The sequence below is a fragment of the Notolabrus celidotus genome, chromosome 19 (assembly GCF_009762535.1).
Source record: "Notolabrus celidotus isolate fNotCel1 chromosome 19, fNotCel1.pri, whole genome shotgun sequence".
Classification (NCBI taxonomy): domain Eukaryota; kingdom Metazoa; phylum Chordata; class Actinopteri; order Labriformes; family Labridae; genus Notolabrus; species Notolabrus celidotus.
In genome coordinates this window covers 23,825,956-23,840,185 of record NC_048290.1, presented here as the reverse complement: position 1 = coordinate 23,840,185, position 14,230 = coordinate 23,825,956, and the positions used below count along the sequence as shown (strand labels likewise).

General features: G+C 37.8%; 1 protein-coding gene across 1 annotated transcript; it reads left to right on the top strand.

Moving 5' to 3' along the window:
- The first annotated feature begins 432 nt into the window (after window positions 1-432).
- anxa4 (annexin A4) lies at window positions 433-11,634 on the top strand. Its single transcript, XM_034710429.1, has 13 exons — window positions 433-698; window positions 1,968-2,020; window positions 4,303-4,390; window positions 5,056-5,150; window positions 6,008-6,121; window positions 7,035-7,125; window positions 9,404-9,483; window positions 9,741-9,797; window positions 9,879-9,972; window positions 10,275-10,370; window positions 10,844-10,902; window positions 11,017-11,139; window positions 11,387-11,634. Exons 2-13 carry the CDS (start codon window positions 2,012-2,014, stop codon window positions 11,441-11,443), a joined length of 963 nt encoding a protein of 320 aa, XP_034566320.1. The 5' UTR covers window positions 433-698; window positions 1,968-2,011; the 3' UTR covers window positions 11,444-11,634.
- The last annotated feature ends 2,596 nt before the right edge of the window (window positions 11,635-14,230 follow it).

Below are 14,230 nucleotides of genomic sequence, written 5' to 3'. Positions count from 1 at the left end.
AGCCCCCCATGACCCCTAACAGGATAAGCGGTCAAGACAGTGGATGGATGGAAGTTTAACTCCATCCATGATTTCACATCACCGAGACAGGTCAACAAGACTTTCATGGAGTCCTTTGTTTTCAAAGACAGATATATTTGCAAATCATATGCAAAACAGTGTAAAGAGATATTGTGTTTTTTAAAGATGGACCTCAGTCGAAGCATATATAACGAAAACAGTACATATGGTTTCTTATAAAAAAAATAGTACATATAAAGAAACTCTGTATAGGCCCTGTACAGAGTTTCTTTATATGTATTATTTTTAGATAACTTAAAAGAAAACATTCTGGAAGATATCTCGCGACCCCCCCCCCCCCCCCCGGGGTGCCCGACCCACACTTCAGAAACCCCTGCTTAGTGAATGTACAGGTGTACCAGTACGCTCTAATAGGCCTATATGACGGGAGGTTTCTCTGTAGTTCCAATCAGTTCCCACACTCCTTGAATGCAGCATCTGACGCGTGCACGTTACAGCGCGCACGCCAAGGGAGGACCAGGGGAGGACCAGGGGAGGACCCAGTCTATGGGAGGACCCTGATCCAAATTTGCATCACGGAGGGTGGGACGTCTGGGCAGCTGGTAGTTATAAACTGTATTTCCCTGGTCCTGTGACGCCTCCACCTCTTGTCGAGCTTCAAACCGTCTTCAGCACAGGTAAGGTGGAGTGCAGAATCCGTCAAACATATTGTTGATTTGTTGTTCAGTGAGTTCTTCAGAGTTCAGCTTAGACTTCTGCGGTTGGTGCTGTGTCTGTCTGCAGGGTGTGCCCAGCAACTTCTTGCCAAGTGAACTGTTACCTCGCTAAGGGCTCTGCTTCCTGAATCACTTTCGACACTTTCATTACACTTTTCAACTCTTTAAAACTATTCTAAACATTAAGTTAAATGTTTATAGCTTTGCGAAATGAGATTCAGTTGCAACAGTAGCTGTGGGAATATAATTTAATTGTACAGTTTGTACTATCTTCACTTTAACTTGGACGGGGATACCCTTACTATTGCACAATTGAAACGAATTTTCTGACGTAATATGTTCCTGACCCAATCACTGGCTCTCTAACAAAACACGAATTAATATAATGAACTTGAGAATAAAGCTATGTAATAGGACAAGTATGCATCCAGGATACTTGCATATACATAAGAACAGGTTTATGTAAATTACTTTGAAAGTTTGAAATATGCAGTGTACATATTACTCAAACTTAAATGTTCTCTGTTGACACATGTGGTTCAGTAACTAGATCCTTTTGTTGTGGTTCATGTTCTATGGTCCATTCAAATGGTGTGAAGTGTGTGTATAGGAGACACCTGGCATTTATTTACATCTTAAATAGCTCAGGTGTGGCTGTTGACCCAGACACAAATCATAGGTCACATTTTTCATTTAATGTGTCCAATGTCAAATTCCAGCTCAGGGATCAGGTTTTTGTATGAGTAGTCAAACAAACTCCTGTTATTGTGTAAATAATGGGAAGTCTCATGAGTTAACAAATGTCTTGGCTGTAGAAACTTTATGCAGCACTGTTTATTGTCAAACTGAGGTCTTCACTAGTATATTTGTAATGGATTTTGACTCATATGTAGACTACGTCACTGGGTCAACTGATCCCCTCCGTCAGGAAAATCCCTCTACCTTTCCTCAGTGGAGTAATTACGGGTGTTTCCAAACAAACCTGAGCTTAATGAGATGAGCTCCAAGGATGCTCACACAGCGTGGGGACACAAAAGAACCCTCTGCCCAATGTGTGTGACAGAAACCCTCTCTGAGATGATGAACAGCATACAATATTGATCAGAGGTTAATGAGGGTCACGTTCTAAATGGAGAACATTTACTGCCTCTGAACCTCATGCCATTGTGTCATTTATTGTATGTGTGACCTAATGTATTTACTAATTTATGTTATTGTTGTTTTTTGTAGTTTCTTGACCTCTCAAGATCCACACTCACCCACTCTACTCTACAATGGCAGCGGTAAGTGTGTCCAGTGGTCGCTGGTCCACCAATGAAAAGATGAAAAGATGAGTCTTGTTACATGGGGTGTAGATACTTTAATTTATCCTAGTTTAGCCTCTTTTTTGCTGCAAATAAGGAATGCTTGTTTCAAAAAGTCTGCAATGAAATTATTTTTGATTTAATTTGATTCAAGCTATTTATTTGCTTTTTATTTATTTATTTGTTTTACAACAGCAACATTGAAATCCCACCCTACCCAGAACAATGATAACTCCACACACACTTCACATTCATACCAACATTCATTTAGGGTAGACAAAGATACAAGCAGTAACAGGTTAATACACTAAACAAGATCATACAGAAATAGTCATTACCTAATAACAGGGTAGAACATTGAGTAAGTCACTTTAGGGTTTAGAGACAGAGACAAAGTGCATATACATAAGAGTGACACAGATGATAATGTTTAAATAGGTAAGTAAATAAAATATTAAAGCCAAATGAATATAATTAAGGAAAGGGGAAGAATGTGCTCAGTTGTTTGTCAGTCTCTGTGTAAATAGACAGGGAGTCAATATATTCTAGGAAGCGCTGTCATTGCTGGTAAAACATATTTAAAGAAGCTTTCCTGGAGTACCTAATCTTTTCTAATGTAATGCAACGCAGTGTCTACTGAATCCATGTATTGTGAGTAGGGGGGAGGAGTGAGTGCTCAAGCTATTTATTTAAATAAATATCAGGTGCCCAATTACCATTAACCTACATTTAAATAAACATGCTAAATGATCATTTTAATTAAACTGTTGATCCTTGAATCTGCATATCAACCAAATTGATGTTTTGTCACAACCTAATTAACATTATTTGCATCACCAGCAGAGACTCAGCTCTTTTTTGTTTGTTGGTTTGAAAAGGTCTTGACAGAAAACCTATGTTTATTTTTTATTACATTATGTTAATAAACATTTGAATTGTTGTTGAGGCTCAGTTGCATCTTATGTTCAATGTAAAGTGTTTTAATATTAAACAGTAACACAAAATGGGAAATCAAACATATAACTCTTTTTTTTAATGTTATTTATGATACTTTGTATACTACTAAGCAGTAGTACAACTTTATTTGAGTGGGGCAAATTCTCTCTTGGTGTTATAGTTTTGTTTTCTACAGTCAACAGAAATATACTAATTTTCATTTGAAGTAAGTTAATGTATTTTTTCTGACACATGAACGGATGACTACCTGTGCTGTGTAGCATTGTTGTAGCATGCTTCAGACTCATAGATTTAATTAATCTTTTTCAACCCTCTTCAAATTGTCTTTAATAATATTTGTCATTCATTATTTTGCTTTGAATTCTTTTTTCAGTTCTGAAACACTCTTTGAGATTTCAGAATAGATTTGCAAATAATGATCAGTCCAGTAGATGAACTGTTTCACTGGATTTCTATTTATGTTAGAATTTGTTTTAAAACTTCACTATTTGTTTTGAAGTCACTCTGTGGATTGGCTCCCTCCTATTTAACAGATACCTTAGTTTATTTATTTATTTATTTACTTATTTATTTGTTTGTTTATTTATTTATTTATTTATTTTTGTTTTTCTCTGTTTATTTATTCATTTATTTTTATTGATTATTTATTTATTTATTTATGTGTTTGTTTATTTATTTACTGCTTTAATGATAGGAAAGCTGAAGAAAAACATGACATTTTGGGAGTAGAGAGTGGGGGATGACAAGTAGCAGAAGGTCATAGCTGCAAGTAAAGCAAGTGCAAGGGGCATGCTTAAACAGCTAGCCGCGCCTCCAGCCCATTTATCAGACCTTTTAAACCCTAATGCCTTATGTGTTTTTAAATTAGTTTGCATGTCATCATGTTTTCGTGTGATTATTATAATCTGTTAGGTCTTTTGTTTGGCCTCTGCCCGTGAAGCACTTTGGTCAGCTCATGCTGTTTTAATGAGTCATACAAATAAATTTGACTTGACTTGATATGAGGTGCCTTGGACTTCCCTAAAAATATATATTAAAGTATAAATATATATTCCTTCATTAAACTTTTGTAAGTGCATGATCGACCTAAAGTCATGTTCTTATTAGTGACTTGAACTCTGAAACAGAAAGCTGTTTTTACATTGATCTGTTAAATAGAGAAAGTATCAAAGAGGAGGTGAAAACCCAGGTGAAGTCGTAGTAATCAATACACACCTGAGACGATCTCTTGCTTGTCTTGTTATTATGATCTTCTCGTGTCTAATAGATTAATGGTTGTGATGGTGTTGTTTCTGTCCGAGCAGATTGGAAACAGAGGAACATTAACTGAGGCAGCTGGTTTCGACCCGGAGGCAGATGCCCAGCGGCTCAGAGGAGCCATGAAGGGAGCTGGTGAGTGATCCAGACACCGTCGTTAGCTAAAGATATTCTGAACCGTGTCATTAAGACGAGGCCTCCATGGAGAAAAAACATAATTAATCTTTCCCTTTCACTTCTCCAGGAAAGTTAAGTTAAAATAGATTCAGTGCCGTCATGGCAGCTTTATATTTTTTTATTTCCATCATCCATTCATTCATTCTGCTGAGTGTGTCCTTGTACTTTGCCTCACTTCCTCACTCCTGCCATGGAGGACAATCTTGACTTTGCTGAGTGGGCGGAAAGCTGTCATAAACTAATCTCATAATGGTTTGCTGTGTTTTGAATCTATGAGCAGGTATGTGCAATTTAAAGAGCTGCATCCTAACACACATCAAGGAGTGTAACAAAGAAATGTCTCTCTCTATCACCACGAGGAATGTCAATGCTGTTAGCATTTGCTAGCATAATCATCTCCTCCTGACTCTGGTTTGAGCTCTATTGCAAACAGATGGTTTCCATGCCGATCCAAACAAACAACTGGACCATCTCCAGGGCTGCTGTGCTGGTTACTTTCTATGTCAGGAATTTGTGTTGTTCATAGAGCTCCAGCCTCATGAATATAGTATCCTTCCAGTTGAAGACACTTGAGATTAATGCTGGCTAAGATTATGAATTTATATGTTGTAACTTTGTTTCAGGCACTGATGAGGCAGCTGTCACTGAGGTCCTAGCTCACCGAACTAATGCCCAGAGGCAGCGCATCAAAGAGGCCTTCAAGCAAGCTGTGGGGAAGGTGAGTTTGGACTGAGCCGTGCTCAAAGGCAGCAAATGAAGTCTGTTTTGAAATGGATTAGGATTTTTTCATCATAATTAACATGAATGCAGCACAGGGAGGAAATAAATGACAGCTGGGTTGTTCTAACCTCTTCTTCCCATGTGTGGTATCTCATTTGTTTTACACTTAAGGGGTAGGGTTGCGCTGTGCAAACAAAGAACTGATAAAGACAAGTTAACCATTATCCGTAAAGCAGAAATGAATACCACCTGTAAACAAACACTAGAACAGAGAGGACCTTGTAATATGTGTAAAAAGGGAATGTAGCCTTTGATAAAACCAAGTACACTGAACCCACAGAAGTATTCTCCCACTGGCTGCTTCTTTGTCTCATAATTATTTGAATCAATATTTTAACCAAGAGGGACGCAAGGAATGTAAATCATGTTGACAAGATTAGGTAATAATGAAACCGGTCGATAAGGTTATCTAAAAGTTCCTCTAAGGAAACGGCAGAAAAAGCAAAGACTGAGTGTTTGTGGATCCTCGCTGGCAGAAACAGTGAGTCATGTTCCACACGGTGACGCCCACATGTGGTCACACAAGCTCCTCTTTTCACAAAACTGTGTCCAGAAACCACACCCTCCAGCATGGACCCGAGTGCTGCTGCTGTTGCTGCTTGGAATGTGTGAAGTCATGTCTCATGTCCACGCTGGCAGCTCTAAAACCCAACATGAAGCAACAGTTTCACTCATTTTAGAGTCAGAAGAGTCAGCTCTTATCACAGAAGTTCTTTTTGATGAAAAATGTGAACACTAGAAATGACTTAGTGAACGGTCTCCCTGTTTAATCCATGTGTTCCGGTTCTCCTGCAGGACCTGGCTGATGAGCTGTCCTCGGAGCTGAGTGGGAACTTCAGGAGCGTTGTTCTCGGTCTGCTGATGCTGGCACCGGTGTATGATGCCTACGAGCTGAGGCAGGCCATGAAGGTCAGAGTTTGAACTTACTCACTCATGTCTCAAGAATGTCAGCAAATCCTTAAAACCATGAATCCATCCCTTGTCCAACACTATCAGAGTCATGGATGCACTGTGTGACCTGTCTCTATAAAGCTGACAGTTTGTTTTGAGTCAATCCAAGATGCATGTTTTTGTTTTCATGAATAATTTTCAGGACATGTTGTGCATTCAACCCCAGCAAACACACCGATTATGTATGTTTCAGTAATTTTTGTAAAAAAAACTACAATACCCAGCTGTATTAGGGTATTAATTGCTGAACTCCACTCACTACCTCCCCCCTCTGCCCCCTGGACTGTAACACACACACACACACACACACACACACACACACACACACACTACATACAAGGACTCTACTTCAGCTGCTTTTTGCACATTATTATTTGCATATTATCTCAAATACTGTCTGCATCTTAATATCATTTGCACTATTACCTATTTTCATTGTCCATTTTTAAACTGTCACTGCACTACCTGCACTGTGTACATAGGATGTTTATATAGAACTGTATTTTATTATATTTTATTGTATTTTATATTAAAATTTTAGATATTTAAAAGCTGGAAGAGAGAAACAGCGTCTCGTTTTTCCTGTATGTCTCGTATATACAGCGAAAATTGATAATAAAAACCTTTGAATCTTGAATCTGAATCTAAATGACAGTTTGTATTTGTGACATGTCTGCAGCATACTACTCTACAGAGAGAGGAGGGTGGTCCTGTTCTGTTTTATGGTTTGTTAATGACAGCAAAAAATATCAAGTGGAACCAAAGACACCCTGTTAGTCCCTAAACTTATCTTATGCTTTCAGTGAAAAGTGCCAAACCCTTTTTTTTATCTTATCTTTTGTAGTTTTAAACACTTTCTCTTTCATCACAGGGCGCTGGGACAGAGGAGGCCGCTCTCATTGATATTCTCGCTTCAAGGACGAACGCTGAAATGAAAACCATCACTGCTTTCTACAAGAAAGGTAAGTGTGTCTCACTTCTATAAATAGCATTTCTGACATCTGCTCAAGTCTGCTGTTACCTATAGGTTGTGTATGATACTCAGTATTGTGTATCAGTGACCAGCTCTCTGTTTTCTGTCGGGAGATTCATTGACCTCCTTTATTAGAAAACAGTGGATGGTATGAATTATTTATAGAAGCCATCGCTGCTCTCTGTGTGGCAGCTTTTTAGTCTGTTTGTTGCTCTGTGGCTTCAGTGACACAAGCTAGAAAGTATTCTAGTGTTTTGTTTTTAGCTTTGTCTCACAGTGCATATAAATCAATATGTTCTTGTACGTTGTGCTGTTACTAAAAATGTAAGTGTTTTGTTTCCATTTAACATGAAATATGGTGAGTTTTTAACACAACACGCTGAGCTTTGTGAAACTATAATCTCAACCATGAATAATTCAGCAAGTCATTACTTTCATTATTTCCCTGAATCCCTCTTGTTCTTCTTAAACAGAAAACACTTATATTTGTATGAAATCACATGATGTTGTGTGAAACTGGTCATTCATTTAGTAGAAATCTCAAAAAACACAGTCTGCTTCTCTACTGAGCTTTTATCGGCTTTGAGCTCATTATTTTGGTTTTAAAGACCATTTTCCAAATAATTTATAGGTCTTAACCTGCACCAAACAGCTGACCAACCAAGTTATTGATTATACAAGGACATTGTTTCGCAGGTGAAAGATGTCTTTTCAGGGTTTTGTGAGAACCTAAACAAACCCTAAAGAGAGTGGTTGGACAATATGTTTGGCAGATGGTCAGAAATATTTGATAACTGTTTGCTATAAGCAACTAAACATCCCAATGGAAAAAATCCTTCTACTGCCTCCTCTGCTACCTCGTATCACCCTGCTTTGTCCCGCCCACCAAATGACATACCGCACATGCATGCCAACTGTTGTCACTACAAACGTTTTCTTCCCCTCAGCTAGTGAAGTCAGTCTCAGAAGACAGAAGCACAGACAGCTGATCATTAAACAGTACATCCAAAAAAAGGTTAAAAAGTAGCAACACTTGTGTCCACAGCTGAGCAAGTGAGAGAAAGAGAGAGAGAGAGCTGGTGACATGAGTCACATAGGAGCTGGATGATGCAGGTTTATGCAGAGCTGCTGTGACTTTCTCTTTTCTCTTTTTCTTTCTTTATAAGGATCCCCATTGGCACAAGCATAAGCATCGGCTATTCTTCCTGGGGTCGAAACACATATACAGTCATGCACACTTACACACAATACAACAAAACAAAACAAACAAACCACAAAACAAAATCAGCTCCTCATAATGAATTATAAAAAATAACATACAGAAGAGAAACATATTTATCATTCATTTGATTGACGTCCTGTCAAAAACGCAAAATCATAGTCACGAGTCAAAATTAATGTCTTAACTTTCACTGTACCTTGAGATAATATGATGTACATCCACACATATATGAATGTACACATGCAAATTTTAATAAACAAAAAACATCATCTGAATGATCACTTAGGTTACTAGCAATCATGTGTTTTGACATTTATACCACATTATAGTCTAATGTATACCATAACCATAGTCATAGCCTGTTCATAGCCTGTACATGCCTGTAGCAATAGTCACACGTGTAGATACATATTATATTATATTTATTCATCATTCATAACTCTGTATATTCTGTATTATTTATTTAATTTACTGCTAAAGCACTTCTGGTTAGATGCAATCTATATTTCAATGCTTGTACCTGTGACATGCCCAATCACAATAAATTAGATCTAATCTAATCTAATTAAATACAAGAAAAGGGTAAAAAAACAAAAACAAAAAAAAATTCTAATTATTTCACTCTTGTCAAAGAAGCAGTTCTGCCTTTATCCAAGTTCACCAATGTTATCTTTATCATGACTGGCTCTTATTGTTCAAGCTAACCCTGATTGATGGTCTGATTCAAACTCAAAATTAAAAAAGAAAACAAATAAATGTGTCTGATCTGTGTCTATGAGCGCCCACCCCTCTGTGGTTAAAGCAACATTTCAATTTAATGTTAGTGACATGCCATATTCTTCTTTTTCTTACCATTATTTCTGATTAAATAATGTTGCATACTGCAGCTTTAATAACTCAGCCTGTAATCCAAATGTTTGGTTTTTGGTGACTGTACAAATCAGCGTGTATAGTTTCTTTTGTGCAGCATCAGCTTGACAATCGGAGATTTGAATAAAATACTCACACACACTTCACACTTCTTTTTATTATTTTTTCATAACAGAGCATGGGAAAAGCTTGGAGGACGCTGTGTGTGGGGACACATCTGGCATGTTTCAGAGGGTTTTGGTCTCATTACTCACGGTAATGAATTAACAGCTCTTTTCATACATTTCAATGCATCAGTTTTTCTTTTGTTGTTAAGGGAGGATTTTTCTTGCAAATGTCGATAAACTTTGGCTAGAAACTTTTTATTCTATAACTTTTGCTTTTGGGAAGGAAGCGCTAGTCAGTTTTGCATCATATAAACATGGATTTACATTTCTGCTCTTTTTATTTGTCTCAAACATTGTGCACTCCCACACTCATGTTCTCAAAATGTTTTATTTTCTGTGTTTCAGGCTGGGAGGGATGAAAGTGACAAAGTGGATGAGGCCCAGGCTGTCCTAGATGCCAAGGCAAGACTTCAGTTGCTTCGGATTAAAGCATGTGTTTCACTTTCAATTATGAGTCCAAGTAAAAAAATGTTGTGTTTACAGGAAATCTATGAGGCTGGTGAGGCTCGGTGGGGCACGGATGAGGTGAAATTCCTCACGGTGCTTTGTGTGAGGAACCAGAAACATCTTCTGCGAGGTATTTATAAGCTTTTTTCCACACACAAGCGTTAGAAAACTTCAAAACACATTTCCTTTTTTGTCATGTGATTATACTTCCTGAACTTAAAATAGCCTCAGTATCATAAGTTAGAGTTCGGGGATTTTTCTCACCCTCTGTGGCAGATTCAGTAAACACTCACTTTCCTCTTTATCCATGCAGATTTTTGTGTTGCGGCATGACTTTGATGATGAAAAAGAAAGTGTGTGACACTCAGATGGATTTATTCTTGAAAAAGTGACAAAGTTTCAGTTTTGATGTCATTTATTTTCTTCCTGCAGTGTTCGAGGAGTATCAGAAGGTCTCTGGGAGAGACATCGAGGACAGCATTAAGAGGGAGATGTCTGGCTGTCTTGAGGATGTCTTTCTGGCCATAGGTCTGTCTCTCCTGCAGCATCCTCCTTCATATACACATCTGTGGCCAATTAGTGGAAATAAAACCCTGATTTAAATGTTTTCAAGGGTGCACAGGAAAAAATGAAAAAAGCTGGGACTCATACTTGAATTCTAGAAAGTATAAGTATAAGGATAGTCTTCACAGTGTGGTGCTTTCTGGTTTGCCAGAAGTCATGCAGAAACACACACACACACACACACACACACACACACACACACACACACACACACACACACACACACACACACACACACACACACACTGACTGCCTGTCAGCAAGAATGTGGCCTTAATCTAAGAAAATGAGGAACTCAAAACGTTCAGTCACAGGAGGCACATGTTTTAAACTCAGAAGAAGAAGCCTGATTAAAGAAATGCCTTCCACTAAATGTGTTGTAATCCTGATGTGTTAGTGTTGAATCTCATGTGCTGTAATTTGTTCTTGCTCTACAGTGAAATGCATAAAGAACAAGCCTGCGTTTTTTGCCGAGAGGTTATACAAATCAATGAAGGTAATACACAGTATAAGAAGACCAGACTGCTGTTATCATATTCAATGTAAAGGAAAAAACTCAGCAGGGGTAAAGGTTTTATGCAGTTCAAACACTTCTTCTGTCTCCTGTCAGGGGCTTGGCACCACAGATAGTGTCCTCATCAGAATAATGGTGGCCAGGGCGGAGATTGACATGTTGGACATCAAAGCGCAGTTCCTGAAGATGTATGGCAAGACTCTCCACTCCTTCATCAAGGTAAGGCTCTGAAAACCAGAGTGTGGAAACACCGCTGTCAGCAAAAGCTTTGAAATACAGCAGCTGTGATTGAATTGTAATAACTTACGTAACACCTTAATGTAGCTTTAGACTCTGATGATGTCTGCTTTTTAAGGTCTTTGAATTAAGAAGAATATCAAAGAGTTTAGGTTTCATGAGAGTGTTCGTGTTCACTCTCTACACCTGTCCTTTGAAGTCTCACAGTTTTATTTTTCCTGCTGCATAGGGAGACACGTCTGGAGACTACCGCAAAATCCTGCTTGATCTGTGTGGAGGCGAGTAGAGAATCCTCAGCTGCATACAGCTCCGCCTTTACTCTGGAGATGATGATAGCAGCTTTATTTCTCTGTTGAATAATTCCTGTATCTTTACTTGTCTTCTTCTTTGGCCTCCACATTTCATGGATTGACCGCAGTGCCTTGTTTTATTGTTTGTACTGTAATACAAATTAAACCAAAGACCAGTGACCTTTTACACTCTTCTGTGTTTGTGTTATTGATCCTGCGTTAAGGATTAATTAATGGTTTTAGTTAGAGAGAGGGAGATATATCCTCCTCACATCTCTAAGAGCATAAAAGACGAATGTTATTGGCCTCCAGCTCCTTGTTTTGTTACAACCCTATATTTTCATCACTGCCCAGTCAGTGTAGTCCATTTGTTTAATTGGTTGCAATTACTCATTGGTTGAGTCAGCCCTTCGTCATTTAACTCAATTACATTACCGGGCTGTAGCTTGATTTGAGGCAGTAAAATGTGTTCTAATCAAGTTAAGCAGGATGTCCCGTTGCTCATACAAACTTCCAGCCACATCACAGAGCAATAATAACGTGCTGCAGTTGTACTCATGGCGGCCACAAGGTGGAACCAAAACAACTCTCCATGCAGCTAGTGTAAAACACAGTGTGGGATTATCTACCAGAATGCTTTATTTTTGTGATTAAAGTGCTTTGTTTCATGTTCCAAAGGTTTTTGACATGTTTTTCATTTTATCACTTTTAGTGTTGAATGTTTCCCATGGTCACATTTTTAGGACAGCACAAGTCTGAATCCTCTCTTATGAGCGTGATGTGCTATGAACAGACTTTAAAATAACATGAAATTAGATTCAGCAACATTATAGTCACCCTGCAGGCTCCCTGATCGCTTTAATTGTGCTAACAGGAGAAAAAAACATCCCCAAACCCTCATCAGACCTACTTTTCAATATACTAAATTTCCCGAAAACTAAGCATTTATGTTTCTCCCTTTGGAGCTGCCACCCTCTGTGACCATCTGTTGAAAGCCTCATTTAGTTATTTCAGAGTATTCAGCAGTTCCCAAGGCAAGTGTCAAGTGGATTTGTGTCTAAGATTTTTGTCCTTTTATCCTTCTGTGCAGGAACTAATGTGACTGTCAAAACAAAGTTTGAATATTTCACCTTATTAAAGGAAAACAGCGGTGTATATTTCAATGAAATGCCTCTAAGATATGACTCTGTTTTATTGTGTTCAGTATAAATCCTTAAAAGCACCTGCACTCATTTGAATTCTTGGCATGGATGCTTTTCATTTGACAGAAAAAGGATTTCTTTTTTTCATTGCGTACAATAAAGAAATCTAATGAAAGTGAAGACTTTAAATAAAGATAATTTAACAGAGGAAACAAACAGGAGCGTCACAGAAGCCACACAAGAACAAAATTGTTTTATTTGATACGTCTGTACACTCACTTTTATTAAAAAGAAAATGTCAACTCAAAGAAATCCATGATGAACGTTTAAAAGCAGCACCAGATGGAATAAACAAAGAACACACTATTTATTGTTTAATACTCAAGGAAACGTACTGAAGAGAAGGTCATACAAAGAAACAGGGTGTTCAGTTTCACACATTACCAACATCCCTGCAAAATACTGCCAATATTGCCATGGCAACAGAAACATCATGCATGTCTTAATGTAGTGTGCACCTAAGGATCTGTCTGCAGACATATACAAGTGGACAGATAATTGAAGTCGTAGAGTATACAAAGACAGCAGCGATACTTCACTGTCAAATCATAAGATAAGATAAGATAAGATAAGATATTACTTTATTGATCCCCCGGGGGGCAAATTCAGTTGTTACAGCAACCCAGGCATAAGTACAATCAAGAAGAAGTTTCAATAAGTACAAAAAAGTACAAAAATAAGTACAAAATAAGTAAAAAATAAAATAAAAATAAAATAACATAAAATAAAAATAAGTAAAATAAAATAGATAAATAAAGCTGGAGTACAATTTAGATATATACAATGTTACAAATGGAATTTAATTAAATAGAAGTAATTACTGGCAGTATTAAAAATGATTCAGTAGTGACAGGTTGGCATGGTGTGATTATGGTTGGTAATGACAAATTAAGCAATAAATAGAAATAATATTTGTATGTAATATGACCATGGGTTGTAGTTAGACTAGTAATGTAATATAACATAATATAATATGGCAAGATAATTATATAATACAGTATATTATACATTATAATTCCAGCAGCAGTCAAGAGAGAGTTCGGGATGGGATGATGGAGTGTGACAGACAGAGCAGGGATGTTATGGATCTGTTCATGGGGGGGGGGGGGGGGGGGGGTCTCAGTGGTCAGCATGGTGCAGTCTGTGGCCTCCGTTACTGTTCAACAGTCTGATGGCGGTGGGCACAAAGGAGCGCCTGAAGCGTTCAGTCTTGCACCGTGGTGGAATGATGTGCTGAGAAAGCAGATGTCATCTTAACCCTGGTGCAGCGTCACTGTTAGCCTGTTAGGAGTTCAAATGAAGAATAAATGCGATTTGAAAACTTAAAAAAATATATATATATCAAAAGTGATATTGATTAATTGCAAAAAAAAAATGTTTCTAATGTCACCTTGGACAAGTTAAAAAGCTAGCATTCATTAATGCAATCATATATTCAAGTCTTAGTTTTCAATAATTTAAAAAAAGTGAAGTAAAAATGAAACAAAAGTCAGTGTAGCATTACAAATACATGAAGGTATCTCTTTACTCACAGGTGCTCCTATGAAATGGTCTTAGAATGTATACAGGAACACTGGACTC